The sequence below is a fragment of the Manis javanica genome, chromosome 15 (assembly GCF_040802235.1).
Source record: "Manis javanica isolate MJ-LG chromosome 15, MJ_LKY, whole genome shotgun sequence".
Classification (NCBI taxonomy): domain Eukaryota; kingdom Metazoa; phylum Chordata; class Mammalia; order Pholidota; family Manidae; genus Manis; species Manis javanica.
This window is the reverse complement of record NC_133170.1, coordinates 16,274,584-16,293,365: the sequence shown is the minus strand read 5'-3', so window position 1 is coordinate 16,293,365 and position 18,782 is coordinate 16,274,584. Positions and strand designations below refer to the sequence as shown.

Here is an 18,782-nt window from a genome sequence, read left to right as displayed (position 1 = left end):
TTCGTTGAAGAATGCTGTTGGTAATTTGATAGGGATTGCATTAAATCTGTATATTGCTTTGGGCAGGATGACCATTTTGACAATATTAATTCTTCCTAGCCAAGAGCATGGGATGAATTTCCATTTGTTAGTGTCCTCTTTAATTTCTCTTAAGAATGTATTGTAGTTTTCAGGGTCTAGGTCTTTCACTTCCTTGGTTAGGTTTATTACTAGGTATTTTATTCTTTTTGATACAGTTGTGAATGGAATTGTTTTCCTGGTTTCTCTATTAGTTCATTGTTAGTGTATAGGAAAGTCTCAGATTTCTGTGTATTAATTTTGTATCCTGCACCTTTGCTGTATTCCTATAACAGTTTTAGTAGTTTTGGAGTGGTGTCTTTAGGGATTTTTATGTACAATATCACATCATCTGCAAATAGTGACAGTTTGAGGTTTCAATAATTTTTACTGGAAAATATTCATATATAAAATTATTGCACTTATATATGCATAATTATTTTGTATACAAGTGCACTATTCACCAACAGAAAATATTTTTTAGGACCTATGTAAAAAAATAAATAAACTTAATTCGAATTAAATTTGAAAGCCAAATTTCATAAGAGAATCTCTATAATTTCTGAAAAGCCACAATAGAATGTATTTATATATCTTATTTCACCTATTTTTTTCAGATGGCTTATATTTAAATAGCCACACCTAAACAGGTTGTTCACATTCCTGTTATACTCCTGTAGAAGAGGGACTCTGATTTGTTGGATTTGGTTCCTTATTGTGACATACTTTTAAGCCACACCTTTCCAGAAATATGTCATATTTTTGTAAAATATACAATAAAATGGCATGGCATATGAAATAAATTTTTGCCCCACAGTAGATACTCAGCAAAGGTTTAGGAGAGAATGGGTCATGAACTTGCATTTTTAATTTAATTCCTGAAAATAGTAAAAACTTAAATCATGTATGCATTGAGTAGAATCCTAGTCCCGTGGTGAATGCTAAATGATTAAACTCCTCAGTCTAAAACTGGAATCTAGACCTTTGTTGAGGGGAGTAACAAAGGACAGTGGCAAATATGTTTATCCTGAGCAGTGATTCCCAAACTGCAATTCTGGAGCATCAGCAGTAACAGCTCACTTGGAAATGTTAAGAGGGAAATTTTGGATCTGTTGTCAGGCAGCCGCAGGCGGGGAGGTCTCTCCCTGAGCACTAGGTGGAACTTCAACATGGACGGATGGCGGAAGCATTCTTGACTCTGAATGAGAAAGAAGCCTTGACCCAATCGAATGAGGGTAGATAAGGAAAGTATTCATTAAAGTGAGACTAGTATTGAATGACAGCAGCTTTACAGGCAGTAGAGAGCGAGGAAGAGCAGAGGGAGAAGGGGAACTCATTAACTTATCCTGCTCAGCATAGGGCAGATCCTTTGCCAACTCCTGAAGCCAGAGTCACCTGGCGTCCAGTGTCCACTTGAATCTGCACAGCATGGGAACTAAGCCCCTACCACACCAGGATCTGGGGGAGCCACAGAGCACTGGATGGAGTGAGATTATGTTCTGAGAACTTCCCAAAGCAAAGAAAAGAGACTCATATGAAGGCTTCTAAAGAGCATGATCATAGAGCTGCAGTCGTGTCTGGGCCACCCAGGTGATGGCAACTCGAAAGCCCAAATCAGAGGTCTCAGCAGTGATTCCCTACTTGTCTGAAGTAGAAAAGAGAGAGAGAAGACTTGTGCTTAAGTACATAAAATTGAATGAAATAGCAAAGCAACAAAGACGCTTACCACTGGAAGAGCGCAGAGAAAAAATGCAGTTAAGTTAGGAGAGAGGTCTTTATTCAAAGGGGAGTAACTTAAGCCTCAGAGATGAGGTGCACTTAAAAGACTCTGTCTTTTAAGGCTTTCAAGAATAGGGCAAAGACCAGAGGGCAAATTTCCAGCATAGGCTTCACTTGTGGTCTTATGATGCCTTTCTCCAGTGAGAGAGTATGTCACCATTCAGTCAGTCCTCTAGATAATTCCGTAAGATAAACTTAATAGAAGGAATTTATTGATTCTATTCTTCTCTACGACAGTGATTACTCCCAAGCAGTGGGGACACATCATTTAGGACTACTTGCTCTGCATTAAAATAGTGTCAGTTATTGTCTGATAACCATAAAATATGTCAGGAGTCTTACCTCCTAACTCCCTGATTTTTAAAATGGAATCTCACCCTTCCGATGGGGTCCCTCCTGTTCTTACTATGCTGTTCATATCCTTGGCATTTTTCATCATAGACAGGAAAAGTCAATCATGATGCTTGTCCCATGTCCCTGCCCTTCCTCAGTTCCACAGTCTGAATCAGAAACAATGGGGATAGGACCCGGAAAACACTATGATTCCGATGCACGCCAGGCCCCTTTGATGAATATGAACATTTCCATTTGATAGGCTCCTCAAGGAGGGGATGCGTCAATGGAATTTAAGGGCATAGAGATTGAGCTACTTCAATGGGCCTGGCACTACTTAAATGCTGCACGAATAGTTAGAATGCTTGCCAAGAATGTAATGCATATTGATACATCATAGACTGTATAACATATATTCTTTACATAGAATATATAACTTTCTGTTCAGGAAGAATACTAAAAAATTTAGATGTCTACATATTCATCAAAAAACCCACAAGATTTCATATTCATCATCAAAAATATTTTAAATAGCTAGCTGCAAATAATTGTTATATTCTACATGTGAGCATAAAACATGGACCCACAGAGATTCAGCTATAATCATATATAATGATACTAATGATACATCATTATATAGGTATAGTGACTTACACACTACAAATGTCTTTACATGCCTTCGCATGTGTAAACATTTCATAACAACCTTTGAAGTATACATAAATACCCTCCTTTGTGCAAAAAAAGAAACTGGTCAAATAACTTGCCTCTTAACCATAAAACTACTAAGTGAAAGAGCCAGGATTCAAACTCAGGGCTTCTGGGACCAAGGATAAACTGTCTTGTGATTCTCTGACTCATTTATGAGCAGTAAGTAATTGTTTGGAATGCACAAATGACTTCTGGACTTGATTATTTATCTAAAAACCAAAGATATGTGTAAAATCCAAAAATTTAAAGAAAACAGCCAATTTGACACGAACAAGAGAATTTATCTATTTACCAAAATCCTTAAATTCACATGAATGACTTGTAGTTTGGGAAAGTTGGGCATTCGTAAAAACAAGGGGAGGAATTCAGTCTTCAAAAGCAATGTCAATTAAGCAAAAAACCATTGTCCAGAGTGAATTTTCATTATTTTATGAATGACAATGTGTTCTTGATTGCAAAGCCCTGCAGGAAGGGTTGTATAATCTTGTCCTAAGTATTTTTTCCACATATGTTTTTCAGAGTAAGAGAAGCATATCATGCAGCTGACATTAATTCCAATTCTGGGAAGATCTGGAGCACCGCGACAGCATTTCCACATCAGCTTTTTTCTAATACTAAGTTTAGTATAAATATTTTTACTGGTAACTCAACACAACTACTTCATCTTATGCCATATGGTAAGCAAACTTGCAAGTAAGTATAAAAATCTACAGAAAGCTGGTATAAGGGCATAGCCTTGAGTCCCCAGACTGAAAGCATTAAAAGAGACATTATTAACTAGTATTTTGCCCTGAAGTGAAGAGGAAAACAGCTGGAAACCTTTTGTTGACATTTATTTAGCTACTGTTTTTAAGAACTCTTTTCACTTAGCTCACCCCCTCAACACCTTATTTTCCTTTTGTGAACTAATAGCAAGTAGAGCAGGTTTTTAGTATATTAAAAACAAAAACTAAATCTCAAAAAGATTCTAGATGAAAATGTAATATAACTGAAAATGGCCATTCCTAGCCATTAATGACAATTTCATTCAAATGTAAATAAATTGTGAAGTAGAATAGACTTCGATGGCAGTCTCTGCTCCTGCAGTGAGACTTACAGTAGCCATGTGCAGCCCGCCCAGTGTAACTAGACTTATTGAATCAGTATCTGGGAATTGATCCCAGAACCTGTATTTTTATCAAACTCACTAGATGATTCTTTTTTTCCTCAAGTCATCTGTAGCAACTCAAATTTTCTGAAGTTTTAGTACCTCTTTAAAGTTGCTTAATATTTTATTTCCCTGTTATAGTCAACTGTTTTGCAAAACACTATTAGTTCTTTAAACATTTAGTTCCTACTAAATGAGTATCTACATATCAACTATGGTTTCTCGACAAATAGTGATGCAATAAATATTTACTTTCATTGAATATTATTGTTATTATTATTTGTTTCTTTAGTCAAGGCCTCTAGTCAAGGCTTTGATTTAGTAGATAACTGTAAACATATTATGTGGGAATATTAGTTTGGAACATCTGGTTTGAAACTAACAGAAACCAATTCCTGCTGGCTTAAGAAGAAAACAAACCGACCAACCACTTTTTAAAGAGTATAGGGATTTCTCACAGAACTTCAGAGTAGAAATTCAGCAAACATTCAGGAAGATACTAAAAGCACAGATGAAGCAGAGCAAAATTCCTGTATACCTCTCACCTCATCTCCTTTCTATATAACTGTTTCTCATGTTTCTCTTGCTTTCTGCTGATTTGTTTCCCTTGCTTTTCCAGAACACATGGAAAACCAAGCTCTCAAGCTTAAATGCTTTTGGCCAGCTACCTAAAGAAAGTCAAATCTCTCTTTTAGATCCAATTCCAAATTTCTAAAAGCAGAATTCTTATTGCCCAGCCGAGATCAGTGATGCTGTACCTTCATCCAATCGAATGGCCCAGGGTCTGGGTCATCTTGGCTTCAGCTGCTGGAGAAGAGAGAATAATTGTGAACTGGGGAGACTACTTTTGTTCTTCCAATTTACAGTATTTAATTTCCAACATCTCTTTCTGCCTCTGGACATTCTTTTTTTTTTTAGTTTGGCAAGCTGTAGGCCATTTTTTTACTTATATGAGAAATTTCAATAAAGTGATTGGTCAATTGTGTTTAGAGTTAAGAGATGTATAATGGTAAAGAGGATATTTGTGCCCTCAAAGATATTAAAAGTTTTTACAAGAAGGAGGAGGGGGAGGAAGGGTGCAGTTCAGAAGGAGGAGAAAGGACACATTCATGAAAACATAGTCTATACCATTGTTGGGAAGAAAACTTTACTTACTTTAGACTTAACTGACAACAGACAGATTAACAGGAGAAAAAACAATTTTCCTACATATGCGTACAGGGTTTACTCAGTAATGGTTTATATACCAAATAAATACAAAAGTGTTGGGGGGAGGGATGGTCAGGGTTCAGTAGGAAAATATGAAGGGTTATGTTTTCTTTTCTCTTTTCTTTTTTTTATGCTCATAGATGAGTAGTCTATCTTCCTCCTGGAATTTGCAGGAAAATCCATCATAAGCCAACTAAGGGTAGCTGTATTGTAGGAAGTCTTTGCTTTAACCAGACAAGGCAAGTTCAGATAAGATTTAAAGTGTTTTCACTTTAAAATAATCTTTATGCCCAAACTGTAATCATTTCACCATTTCATATTTGTGTCTTGGTAGTAACACAGATGTGCTCTAAAGAACCAAAATCTGAGGAACACATCAAGAATAACTTTGATAAACAATAGAGGCTTTTGTTAGAAATTTAAGAAATATAGATAAATACAAAGGAGACTGGAGAGGGTTAGGGGTTTTCATCCAAAAAGAACACAGTTTTGTCAGAGTGAGGACAGGGAATCTGTCTAGGGAAGATGTTTTCAATAAGGAATTCTCTCTTCCACAATGTTCAGCTATCACTTCAGTGAAAATGATTCCCAAGTTCTTATTTCTAACTCCAAAGTTGCTCTAACACCAGTGTCTTTACTTTCAACAACCTTTTGGATTTAAATGTCACGTGATTGGAGCTGTATTATGGGCCATTTGTGTTCTGCAAAGTGTTGGAAGTAGAAGTCAGTTTGTTGTCGGGCAGCTGCGGCTGGACAGGTCTGTCCCTGAGCACTAGGTGAAATCTCAACCTGGATGGGTCAGAGTACTTGACTTTAGATGAGGAAGAATTCTTGAACAGGTCGGATAGGAAAGGAAGAAATTCATTAAAGCAAGAGTAGTAGTGAACAGCAGCTGCCTTGTAGGCAGGAGAGAGCGAAGAGCAGAGGGAGGAAAAGGAAGCGCACTGGACTCCTGAGTGGCATAAGGCTGATCCTTTGCCAACCCCAAAGCCAGGTTCACCTGGTGTCCAGTGTCCGCTTGGATCTGCACAGCATGGGAACTAGGTCCCCACCACCCCAGGATTTGGGGCAGCCACAGACCACTGGATGAAGTGAGAATATGTTCTGAGAACTTCCCAAAGGCAAAGAAAGGGGGCATTTCATTTAGGACCGCTTGCCCCGCCCTAAGATATGGTCAGTTGTTGGCTGATTATCAGGGAATATGTCAGGAATCTTACCTCCTAACCCGTTTTTTAAAATGGAATCTTAGCCTTAAGTGGAGTCTCTCCTGTTCTTACTATACTGTTTATGTCTCAGCATTTTTCATCATAGGCAGGAAAAGTTAATCATGATTCTTGTCCCATGTTCCTGCCCTACTTCAAGTTTGCAAAGATTAATGAGTAAATGAGAAATGTTTGTAGAAGTTACCTACTCTTTAAAGCAGTTTGGCAGTAACAGGAAGTTAAAAAAAAGATACTTTTTATACTTTGTAAAGGAATGAAATAGATTAGGAGAGATTTTATTGGAAGATTAAATAGAAACCGAATGTTTTAAAGAAAAGACAAAAGCATCTTTGGAATGAAGGATATTGAATATATAAAAGAGGGGGGACTTTAATTGATGAAACAGGAAACAAGTGCAGGAAGGATCCCAGTTGAAGAAGTAAGATTTAGAAAAAAAGCAGTGACATTTATATCTCAAAAGAGGTGTAAAGGATTTGAGAATGAGGCATTCAAAACCTAAATGTAGGGTGCAGAGAAGTATAATTAAAGAATCTTCAAATGGGACTTAGCTTTTTCAATACGGTCAACAGACTGAGAAGGATTGCACAGGTGAAAGACCACAAGAAATTGGGAAAATTATTGTATTAGCAACCAAAATGAAGGTACAGGGACAAAGTCTACTTGAAAGAAGCCACAGTATTTGTTGGCTTACAATACGGATGAGAAGTTTGACTCACACACACCGAAATCATTGGTTTTGAAAAGAAAAATGATTGTCTCAGGATTAGACATGCCAAATTTGAAGTAATAATGAAACACCCAAAGAGTAACATGAAGCAGGTAGTGGAGGATATTAAACCAAACCTCAGGGGAGCAGTAATAGCTAAAAATGTCTTATGGAATCTTTCATGTTAAGTGGAAAGATGATCATAGTGAAGTAATGAATTCATGAATGGCCCATTTACACAGTGGATACAGTCCTGGAAATGGAATGATCAGATTAATTAAAATGAACTCATGTCTTTGGAGATACTTTCCTGCCATCATATAATGGCAATGCTTTTCACTCCTTGGCAAACCCCTTTTATAGTTATGATTTTGCCTGTGGCCATATTTTCATCTAGCTTTAATTCATACTATTTCAATTTTTATCCCCAAGCAGCAATGTTTAAGATATTCTCTCCTGTGTCAAAGCATTTTCACAATCCCTAATTCCATAGTGATCTTCACCATTTGTATCTCCAACCATTTCTTTGAACATCTTGATCTACCACAAAAGTTATTTTTTAAATCCAACATTACACTCTTCCTTTGTTTGTTTGTGTCAGGTTCAGTAATATCACTTGCACTGTTTCTTGTTAGCTAGTTTGTGTCAAAAACCTTTCCCTCCAAACTAAAAGGTAGGGCTGTAAAAGAATTCACAGTGGAGTAAACAAATAATTGAAAACACAACATAACTCAGATGAATACAGTTGAACGTTTGCAGTACGCAGTTCAAATTCTCAGGCTAACGACCATCAGTACAGTCTGTTGCACTTGCTTTCATTGATTCAGACCATATGATCCCATTCAAAACACACTCTGTAGATAGATGTAGATATAATTTTCAACTTTCATTTATAGTATTAAATAAGTCCCATACTATTTACTATTTGTAATTGGAAATATTTCATAGACAACTATTATCATAGCTTGGTTCTGGTCACCATTAAATGGCACGTGTAGGTAAACTCTTAGCAGGGAAATTGTGGAATGTGGATATGAGAAGACAAAGGACTTTATCCTAGAGTATGTTTACACTTTGAGTCCCAGCAAAGGTGGAAAAACAAAGCATATGTTCACTAAAATCATTATAATGCTGTTCAAGACAGAACCTTGGATGATTCCTACATGGGAAAAGAATGATCAGCTGGGGAGACTTAGAATCATTACAAGCACAAGCTTTGGAATCTGACAGATTTAGGTTAGACTCTAGGCTCGCCACTCATCACTCACTGTGTAATCTCTTTGGCATCTCGCAAGTCCCTAAAGGTTACCCACAGAATATATTTTTATGCAGATCTACAGTGTACCAAAGGTTTTAACAGAAAGAATACTCAGCTCTGTTATGTTATATGAAGACAGACTGATCAAAGAAAATGCAGTGTTTTTCAAAAATATCTCCAAATCTAACAACCAGAGTAATAAATGAGATGCATCTCATTTAATTCCTTTTAAATATTAGGGTGGAACTAAACAGTTATAGTTCATAATATAACTAAACATTTTTCCCAGTCAATACAAGAAAAGTTCTTACTGACTTTTTATTATTCACTTTGTTTTTAGCTAATTATCTTGTCAAAGACCTAATTGCAGAAATTCTACATTTTGGTAGAAATGACCAGTTATTCCCCAAGGATCATCTTCTAAGTATATGTGGCTATGAAGAATTTTTACAGAAGTAAGTATTCTATTAAGGCAAATTTTCATCATTGTTATAACCCATGTTAAGCAGCACCTTTTTTTCTTTTAAATAAACATTGTATAAATATTATGCTCATAAACAACATAATTAAATAAATTTTTCTCCTTTTAAGTGAATTTGAAATTTTGCCAGTCATGTTGACAGACTTTTTCTCGGTTTTATTTTGTATTCTGTGTATTTATGGCAACATGTATTTAGGTGGCCTGTAACTATGGTGATCAATCATCTCAGTTTGACCAGAGCTTGTGGGTGTTCCCTGGACTTGGGACTTGCAGTTCTGAAACCAAGAAAATCCTGGGCAAACCAAGTCACCTTACCTATATAAATCTTATTAGGACTGATCACAATTAAAAGAATAAATTATTTTCTAATATATAATTATTTGATTTGGCATAGTATTAACATGTTGATTAAATACTGATTTTTAAAAATCAGAGAGAGTTTGAGTATAAGCATTACAATATTACCATGAAAGAGTACATTTTAAAACACTTTATTCAGGCAGCTTTGAAAACAATTAGAAAAGTCTGCTCTCATGTACTGTATATCAACTGCAAATACTTATTTGATAGAAAACTCACCTTCTCACAAGGCACCATAATTAATGACTGGCCTAAATTGCCTGAAACACCAACCTGAAAATATATACGACCTTAAAAAGAGGAAATATTTCTCCACAGGTATTGCATAGTTATTCATAATAGAAAAGTAATAAAGACTAAAATGTTCAATGAAGTGGATTGCCATTTACATTTCCTCTTTGTATTTCTGTAAGTATCTAAAGACAGATGATAGTCTCATGAAAGTAAACATGTCTTTCTTTTGAAATACCCATTCTTGCTGTCATTATTATTTCAACATGACTGCTTGAAAATATTTTATGGGTAATTTGGTGACCTTAATGATATAATCGGCAAATCCAGTCTTACTGTGCAATACTAACTGTGACTTTTAAGACTTATTTCCCTTTTTGTGTTTCCAGTTATAAAAGTAATAAATATTTATATGAAATCAGAGGTTTTGCTGCTTTCTCACAGATATGCCCCTTTTTCCTTGTCTACTTGAACCTATTAACACACTCAATGACAAGGCTGCTGCCTTCTCCCAACATCTGATTTTGATAGTATATCCAAAGAAAAAGGAGAGCAATGTAATCTTATACTACTGAAAACACGTTAATATTCATCTTTTCAGCGTGCATGTCTCCAAATGCACTTCTGGACTTTGACTGATGGCAAACGTTATTTGCAAAGAACAAGAACATTATCATTAAACTTAGCATTATCAGTAGGAAATATCTTGAAAATAAAAGTTTTGAACATATAGAAATCTGGGAAAGTATAACATGGAGAAAATTAATAATGGATCTTAACTTACTATTTCAAATAGGTGAGTCATCTATAATTATATAGCACCAGTACTGATTACTAAAAATGTTGTATCGTTTTACTCTTTTCTTGTTAATATAAGCATAATAGATTTCTAAAATATTTTCAGTCATTTATCTCTATTAAAAATTAATTTACCTGGGTTTTATTATGCTAGGAAAGTTGCCAATTGCTACTCTAGATTAATTAGAGCCATTTATTCCCTAATGGAAATTGAAGGACATGTATATACCAGGGATTTGCTTACTATTTAAGATTAACAGCCTACCTGTATTGATATGATTTATTTTAATTGGAATATTCAATACTGTTCTTTCTAACATCTAAGTCATTCCAATTTTTTCTTAGTTTATATCTATGTGATTTATCTTTAAAAAAATCTTTAAATACTTAGAAACCTGTTCATAAAGATTTTCTATAGAGGGACTACAGGCAACATGTAATAAGGTAATAATGCACTAGGCAATAAATTAGACCCTAACAGTGATAGTACCACACTTCGGCTGGAGTATTTGACTAGCTTTGATTGTAGAGATGATGATGGTGACGATAATCATTTATCAAGTGATAATTATTTGATTACTTCAGACTGGGTAGACACCTATGTCTTATAAACATATCAGTATGACAGATAAGGTAATAACTTGTTTTTACAGATGGGAAGTCTGAGGCATAAGTCTGATTTCAAACTTGGATTAGGCTGCCTGCTTAGCCCTAGATTTTAACTACAAAACAATACTGAAAAAGCTTTCAAGAGGAATACAGGAAATGGGAAATGGTTCTTCATGCTGGAGCCCATGGTGAAAAATCTACGGAGTGTTGTGGGTGCAGGGACTGTAACAGTCTAATTCATCTCCTATTTAGAACCACAGATGTGCAAGACATTTTGTTAATCACTGAGAATACAAAGATGAGTTATATATAACCCTCGCTCTCTTCCTTGGTAAGAATTCATAAAGCCATGACATTAGTTACTACAAGGTCTATTTGATTTTTTTTTTAATTATTAGAATTAGGCAGTATTAGAATTACTATTTAACAACTGCTTGTAGTTCACAGAGAGAGAGATTTGTGGCAAGAATATGGAAATGGTACAAAGAAGTCAATAGTCAACTTGTATTTAAAGAATAAACACTAAGAAATTAGAATGTGATAAAATGTGAGTGATAGCCTTAGAATATAAAAAATATACTTAAAATTCTGTTTTTAAAAAATAGTATCAAGGAAACAATAGCCTAAGAATATGAACACCAATTCCAAGGATATGAAATCATTGAGTTTAACCTAACTGATAACAAATGTGCAATTAAAACAATGAGATACCATGTTGCTTATTAAATAGTTAAAACAGTTATAATGAAATTTGGTGGTAAAATTGACAATATCCAAACAGCTTCTAGAAATATACATTGATATGGCATTTATTGAAGGGAATTTCATCCAAAATGTGTCAATGATCTATATAGAAATGTGTCAAAAACAGGTCATTGTTTCAGCAATTCTGCTTCTTACAAGTATTTCTAAGGAAATGATCATTACTATACAAAAAAGACATATATAAAGTATATTTACCATGGCATTATTTCTGATAGTAACAACAACAAAAGAAATCTGGGGAAAAAATACTTAATCTCCAATAGTATTCCAAAAAGTGGTAAAATAGGTCATGAACATAGTAAATACAGCATTATGTCTTGATATAAAATATACATCATGGTTTTTAGGATGAAAAGATCTATTTTCAAACCACATGTTAAAAAGAAGTTATGTTTATATTTGTAAAATAAAATGGAATCTTACACACTGAAATTTTAGACTAGCTACTCCCTGAAAAAGAACTACAATTCAGATGATATTTATTCATTTATGTTTCTAATTTATAAAACTTCTATAATAAACCTGCCTTTTTTTTGCTATCAGGAGATTAAGGAAATAAACTATTTCTTTTGGGAAAGATGCATTTAAATCATGGTATGAATAATAATAATATATGCTTACAAAGAGCTAGAAAGTAGGTTAGGAGACCATTACCGAACATAGGAAAGACTGACAGAGCATCAGCTAAAGTAACAGCAGTGGGATAAGCAGGAGGCATTAAACCCATGGGACAGTAAAATGGTGGAATTAATGGAACTTGATGGCTGGATATGTGGGACTGCATGGGAGAAAGAAGTAGAAGTTGAGAGCCAGGTTCAATGTTGAGTTCAAAATCAAACAATGATGCAGAATTCAGATATAGAGAAGCTTTGGGGGGTACAAAATAATCAAGTTAGAGACATGTTGAGTATGTGAGTGCTGAGGTGTGTCCGATATTGAGAAAGCAGAGCAGATTCTAAGAAAACTGGTCTGGATGAGGGGATCTTGCTTCTAAAACAGAAAAGAAGTCTTCAAAATAGATTAAGATCACACAGGGAAAGTGACAAAAGAAAAGTATCCTAGGAACATCAATATTTAAAAGCTGGAAGGAGGAAAAGGAGCAGAAAAGAGAAATTGAGAAAAAGTAATTTGAATTGTGGGACAAGAAGAAATGAAAGAATTTCATGGAACAAGTAAATATATCAAATGCTGAAAACAAATATTAGGTGGATATTAAAAGATCATCATTAAGTGGGCAGCTGAGAAGTTAGCTGGTAACTCAAGTAAGAGTAATTTTAGTAAAGTGGAAGAGAAAAAGCAAGATTGCAATGAGCTAAGGAGAACGCAGATGATTAGGAGAAATGCACATGCAGATTGCTCTCTCGGAAGTAACGAATGGTGGTAAAAGCCAGAAGAAAGGCAGAGTTTGAGATGCTCAGGGGAATTGGCCTGGAGATTTGGAGAATTTGGGTAAGAGAGAGATAGAAAGTATTCATAACCTGAAGGGAAAGAGCCAATGGAGAAGGAAGGACTAAAGGCACCGAAGGGATCAGTGGTAAGTCAAAGTCTATGATGAGAGAGGATGGGATCAAAGAGGTGGATGAAGAGTTTAGTAGTTCTCTGAAGGGGGGAATTTCTCTCCTAATGAGAAAGACTGGCAGGAATTCAAATGGAATGAATTTAAAAAATTGTTTTTAATAACCAGAGAGATAACTATGCTTTTGGAAAACTGGAGCTCTGACAAAAGCAGGGATGCTTAAGTAAGTGGTATGGAGATGAGTATAATAATAACAATAAAAACCACAACAAAATCTACTTTGCTTATTAAAAGCCTCTCATGGGCTAGAATTTTTGTGTAGTAAGCACCATCCATTCTCATATAAGAAAAGCATGATTATCACAATTTTACAAATGGGAATATTGAGCCTAAGAGAAATTAAATGCCTTCCTAAAGGTCACAAAATTTGCAAGGAGCAAAGTCAGGCTAGCACAGGTGTCTCTGGCTCTGAAGCCCACAGCTCTTCCAGTCTATAATAAACTCTTCTTCATGACATAGGGCCACTTGAAAAATAAAAATTACTGGGATAATGTTTCATTAGGGATAATAACCATACATCTGTGCATTAAACATGGGTTTATAATTCAACATTAATCATTTCAGTCAAACACAAGGAAAAAAATCTTAGAGAACACTCATTTCCTGACGTATTTAAAATTTTTCAGTCTTTAGTGAGGAAATGTTTAGAAATATTTTGACTAAAATAAAGGTAAATCATAATTACCAAAGGTGGTCATTTCCAAATTTCTGATTAGAAGAAAAAAAATTTTTTTTAATTTGAGACTATTTAATCAAATACATATTATCAAAACAAATCCTATTATTGGTAAGCTACTGTGTCATTATTGCTTTGAGAAAATGAGCTAACCCCCTTTAATAATCTCTTTATCTTTTAAAAATTGAATTTTTAATGTATTTTCTTACTTTACAAGTGAGCTGTAGAATTACATTTTAGCATTCTTTATTTCCAAATGTAAAAATTGTATTGGGCCTCTACTAGACTTTTTATCATGTAGGGACTACTTTGAGCTCCTGTGAAATGTAGTTCTAAATAAATTTAAAACTTTATATGGTTGGTAAAATATAATGAACTAACAAGGAGAAAATATACTACCCCTTTTGGAAAATGATGAAGAAAGACTGTTTTCACTTTAGGTTCTCTTTGTGATATCAGATCTGTGCTTCTTAATCTGTTCTGTTTTAAGAAGATAGAGATTAAATTATATTTAAGTGCTACTTTTGTAGTTTCTCAACTTTGAAGAAAAGGCAAAATTTAAACTCCCTAGTTTCTTCCTGATGGTATATCAGACTGTTGAAATAGACACAACAAGTAACTACTTGATGAATCAACCAGGCTTTGAGGACGTAGCTAAGATCTTTTGACATCATAATTAAAATGTCAGTGATCAGGGTATTTTTTTAACAAACTCTACAAATGGTATATTTGTGATTCTCTATTTTTTTAATTTTCTCCTTAAGTCATATTTTGCTATATAATTGAACTCTCCTGTCTTTACCAGAGTTAGTAAAATAATATATAAAATATCCCAAAGTGGGGAAGTGTAAATAAATGATACATAGATGGTAACAATTACACATGTATTTACATTCACATTGAGTTTTTAAAACAGTGTTCTCAAACTTTGAGCTGTATATGAATCACCTGAGTATCTTTTTAAAAAATAATCTGATTTAGTTAGTCTAGCGTGGGACCCAAGGCTCTGCACCTCTAGCAAGCTTCTGGGAGATGCCAATGCAGATGGTTGGTCCTCAGTTCACATTTCAACTAGCAAAATTTTAAGAGGCCAGGGATGTCAAATGACCTAACAATTTAAATGACTCTATGGAAAAAAAAAGACCTGTAACATTTTCCCAAACAGTACATTGGACAAAAATTTAATTTAATTAACAAAGCAATTAAGATGTCATACTTTGTAATATATTGCAAAATTAAGAAAGGTTACTTTCCTAGCAAGCCAAAATTCCCTTTTCTGTAAGTCAGCCATATTATTATGGCCACTTATTTAACATTCATCTTACTTTGATATCACAAACTTTTTCTGTCAATGAAAATATTCCATTCTCTCTCTTCTACCTATACAGGAACTCACTTTATCATCACATTTCCATAACTATTCTAAAAAATGGGAAGGTTTCTGACCACTTACACCTGTACAGCATGTCCTTACCAGGTATTTCACTTATAGCAGTTTCTACAAATACTATCAGCATTCTCCACCAAAACTGCATTTGTTAGCAGTTTAAAATAATACAATACATTATGAACAGAGGGTAAATTAAATAATTAGATGAGAGACTTCATCAGTTTTCTCATAGGCTCATGTTAGCGTAATACAAATTTATCAGCAATATGAAGTATGGAATACTAAGCCAGCAAATTAGAGTCAGAATAAATTAAATAGAGAAATAAAAGAAGAATAGAAGTAATCTTATTCATTCAAAAAATATTAACATCTTCATCATGTTCCTGGTCTTTAGTCCTCATAGTAATTACCATGGTAGAAGTGTCCCTGGAAATTTTAACTCCCCATTTCCCATGATTTATCCAGAGGACAAAGCCCACTGGCTTAGACAGTGGCAGGTTTAAGAACATGAACTACAGCCTCCATTGTTTTCTACTTGAGGAACACAGCTGTAAAGACCTAGAAGACAGAAAGACAGTCTCCCAGAGTGTTCCTGTGTCGGCTTTCCTTCCAGGGAGTAACAATAGCTATGCCTTCCTCCAGCCTTGTGATCACCTCAATAAGTTTTTTTCTCATAAATATATTTATAATGTATGAAACATAATGCTACTTCATAATTTTATCCTTTGTGATCTAGCCCAAATTTACTAGGATTGCAGGTTTTTCTGTTTCTTACTTCTAACCTATGCTATTTAAGTAATTTTTTCTCTCAAAAATCTTGCTATAAATCTTTCTAATTCAACTTAAAAACAGTTTTCCTTATCAGGTGCTGTGTGAAACAGTAAAATTTACTGCACTTAAAAGCTTTTGCTGAATAAATCATGACTGCATTGTCAGTAGCAAAGACAAGTGCCTCAAAAGGACTAACTGAATAATCTTTCTTGAAAATTCTTGGGCTTATTGCTTACCATTATGACCAGGTTGTACATCCTTGATTTAAAGAAAACAAAATAAAACTCATCTTTACTATTTAATTAACTTTTGTCAAAGAATGCTAGAGCCCAGAGTGTTAAAAAGAATGTAAAAAAGATAAACAAAACCCACAGTAATTAAAAATCTTACTTTGAAATTGTCATATATATTATTTAAATAAAGCAGACAGTATCTACCTGTTTATTTATCACCAGTATTGATTACTTTGATCTGGCTGTCTACTTGGGAGTCCCTCTTCTCTTTCTTGACATTTCCTAGTAGAGAAAATGTTGCATATCTTTGGTTAGAGTAAGAAAGTCCTCCTCAAAAAGTAAATCTAATTAGAATTTCAAAATAATTTTCTTAAGAAAAAAATCTATTAAAAATGCTTTAGCTAATACCATGTCAATTTGTATTAATTTATTCTTTAAATATTTTATTAGAAATTAAAATTATTTTTTATTCAAAGTAAAAGACAATTAACCACCAGTAAGGAAACAGCTAAGTCATATAAAGTTTAAGGCAATAGATTATGTTCACTAGCAGTAAAAACTGGGTTGTATATATTCCTGGGGAAAAAACAAAGTTGGGTCTTTTTCTTCTCAATGAAATTAAGGATTTCACTTAGCAAATGTGAATAAATTATTTTCAACCATCCAGAACAACCAATCTTGGATTTTAGTATCAAAATCTACTCTGTTATAACTTTTTAGACACTATGAGCAAAAACAGACTGAGGTTTGTTTCTATTTACATGACTGCATTTCCACTTATAAAATCACAAAGCTATGTTAGAATATTGAAAAGTGCATAAATTTGAGAGCTCTCACATACAATAATATGTATTGTTACTAAATCATTTTTTGAGAATATCTTGTTACTTCAATGTAGTTCATATTTCCTTCAAAGTACTTTTGCTAACATTTTTAAATTAACTTCAGTTTCTATCTTTAGTAGTTAACTAAAAAGTAATAATAATATGCCATACAAACTTGCATTTGGTTCTAACCAATAACTCTGTCCTAGAACAAATGTCCTAATATATGGATACTCCATACATACTTTCATTTCAAAGCAATTCCCCAAAGGAAGAGCTTGTGCTAAATAAAGGTTATTATTAAAAGCCACATGTAAGTGTTATAGCATATTTCAGACCCATGTTTTCTAAAAAGCTTTGATTGTATAAGCATTATTAACCAACAGATTTGAAAATATAGAACCATTTGATAAAAATGAAAAGCTATTGAATGATTTTTCCAAGAAGACCAGACAAATCAGAATCAAATGTTGGTACGTAACTTAATTTCATTACCCCTAAAACTGTAACAGCCAATATGCAGCTATCAAATTATTTTTGTTACTTAAAACTACTTATTTCTCAGCTAAGAATTATTCCCAGATTTTGAATTGAGGTTTAAATAATGTAGCACTTTTTCTTAAGTAATTAGCTGAAATACATAGTACTTCAAATTTGCCATTATCACCTTAATTAGGCTTAAATGTACTAATTTAATCTTAGTTCTTGAATGTTTTGTATTAGAAGAGTCTACAGAATGTTTTTCCTCTGGAGATTTGTAGGAAAAATAATGAAAGCTTGAGATGAAATAAAATCCTTTTTTTTTTTATCCTGGGTTGGTGACTGTATTGCAAATTTTGCATACCCTATCCCCAAAAGAACTCCTTGGAGCTTAGTATATATTTTTGTGAAGGATACAAAGTTCCAGCTTCACTGCTACGTTTCTTTCCTATTAACTCTGTCAGTTAACTTGATTTATATAGATTGTTGTGCTATTATTTAATTGTCTTTGGTGAATGCATAGCTTAATAGAGAGGGCATTGTAAACTTGGGAGTTGTTATAAAACATTTCCTTGCCCTATATTCAATTTCATTTTATGAGTATGCATACTATATGTGTAAAGGTATACAACAATATTCAAGTGAAGAGGCAGGAGGGATAGTTGCCGTTCTACAGGATGGAGGGGATTCTTAAGAAAAATGGGGCATCTGAACGGATAGGGTTAGAGCTCTTAGGTCCAGTTCCCTCTTGTGTAGTAGTTGCTGAAATCAATTTATGACCCACAGAGTGTCTCTGTTTAAAACCATGACCCTCCTTTACTAACTACCCCTGGCTGTAAGCACTCGTTTTAAAATTTAACCTAAGCTTGTCTAAGTCCTAAGTCTCATTTTTCCTACTCATGGTTCCCCTGAAAGCAAAATAACAATAAAATTGAAGAGCACTGGTTGAGGAAAATGACGTCTCACTGATCTTTTTCTCCCTTGAGTCAGCAATGAATAACACTTTGAGAATAAAATCCAGGGTGTTTTCACTAGTTACAAAAGTTACTAGTATTAAAGATTATGGTAGATGTAACATCACAGAAACTTTTAAGTGGCAAATGTCAAAGGAATATAGGTGCGCATGTGTGTGCGCATCACACACACTCAAGTATTTGAAAAATAT

General features: G+C 34.1%; 1 protein-coding gene across 7 annotated transcripts in view; it reads left to right on the top strand.

Annotated features, from left to right (window-relative positions):
* PIK3C2G (phosphatidylinositol-4-phosphate 3-kinase catalytic subunit type 2 gamma) overlaps positions 1-18,782 on the top strand; it is a 319,871-nt gene that overhangs the window by 26,336 nt on the left and 274,753 nt on the right. For all 7 annotated transcript variants that reach the window (XR_012125937.1, XM_073223866.1, XM_073223865.1 and 4 more), the window contains 2 exons: positions 3,400-3,557; positions 8,764-8,878. Coding sequence is in view for 6 of the 7 variants with exons in the window: in XM_073223866.1 (XP_073079967.1) it covers positions 3,400-3,557; positions 8,764-8,878 (273 nt within the window). In the remaining variant the exon portion in view is untranslated. The remainder of the gene's footprint in view (positions 1-3,399; positions 3,558-8,763; positions 8,879-18,782) is intronic.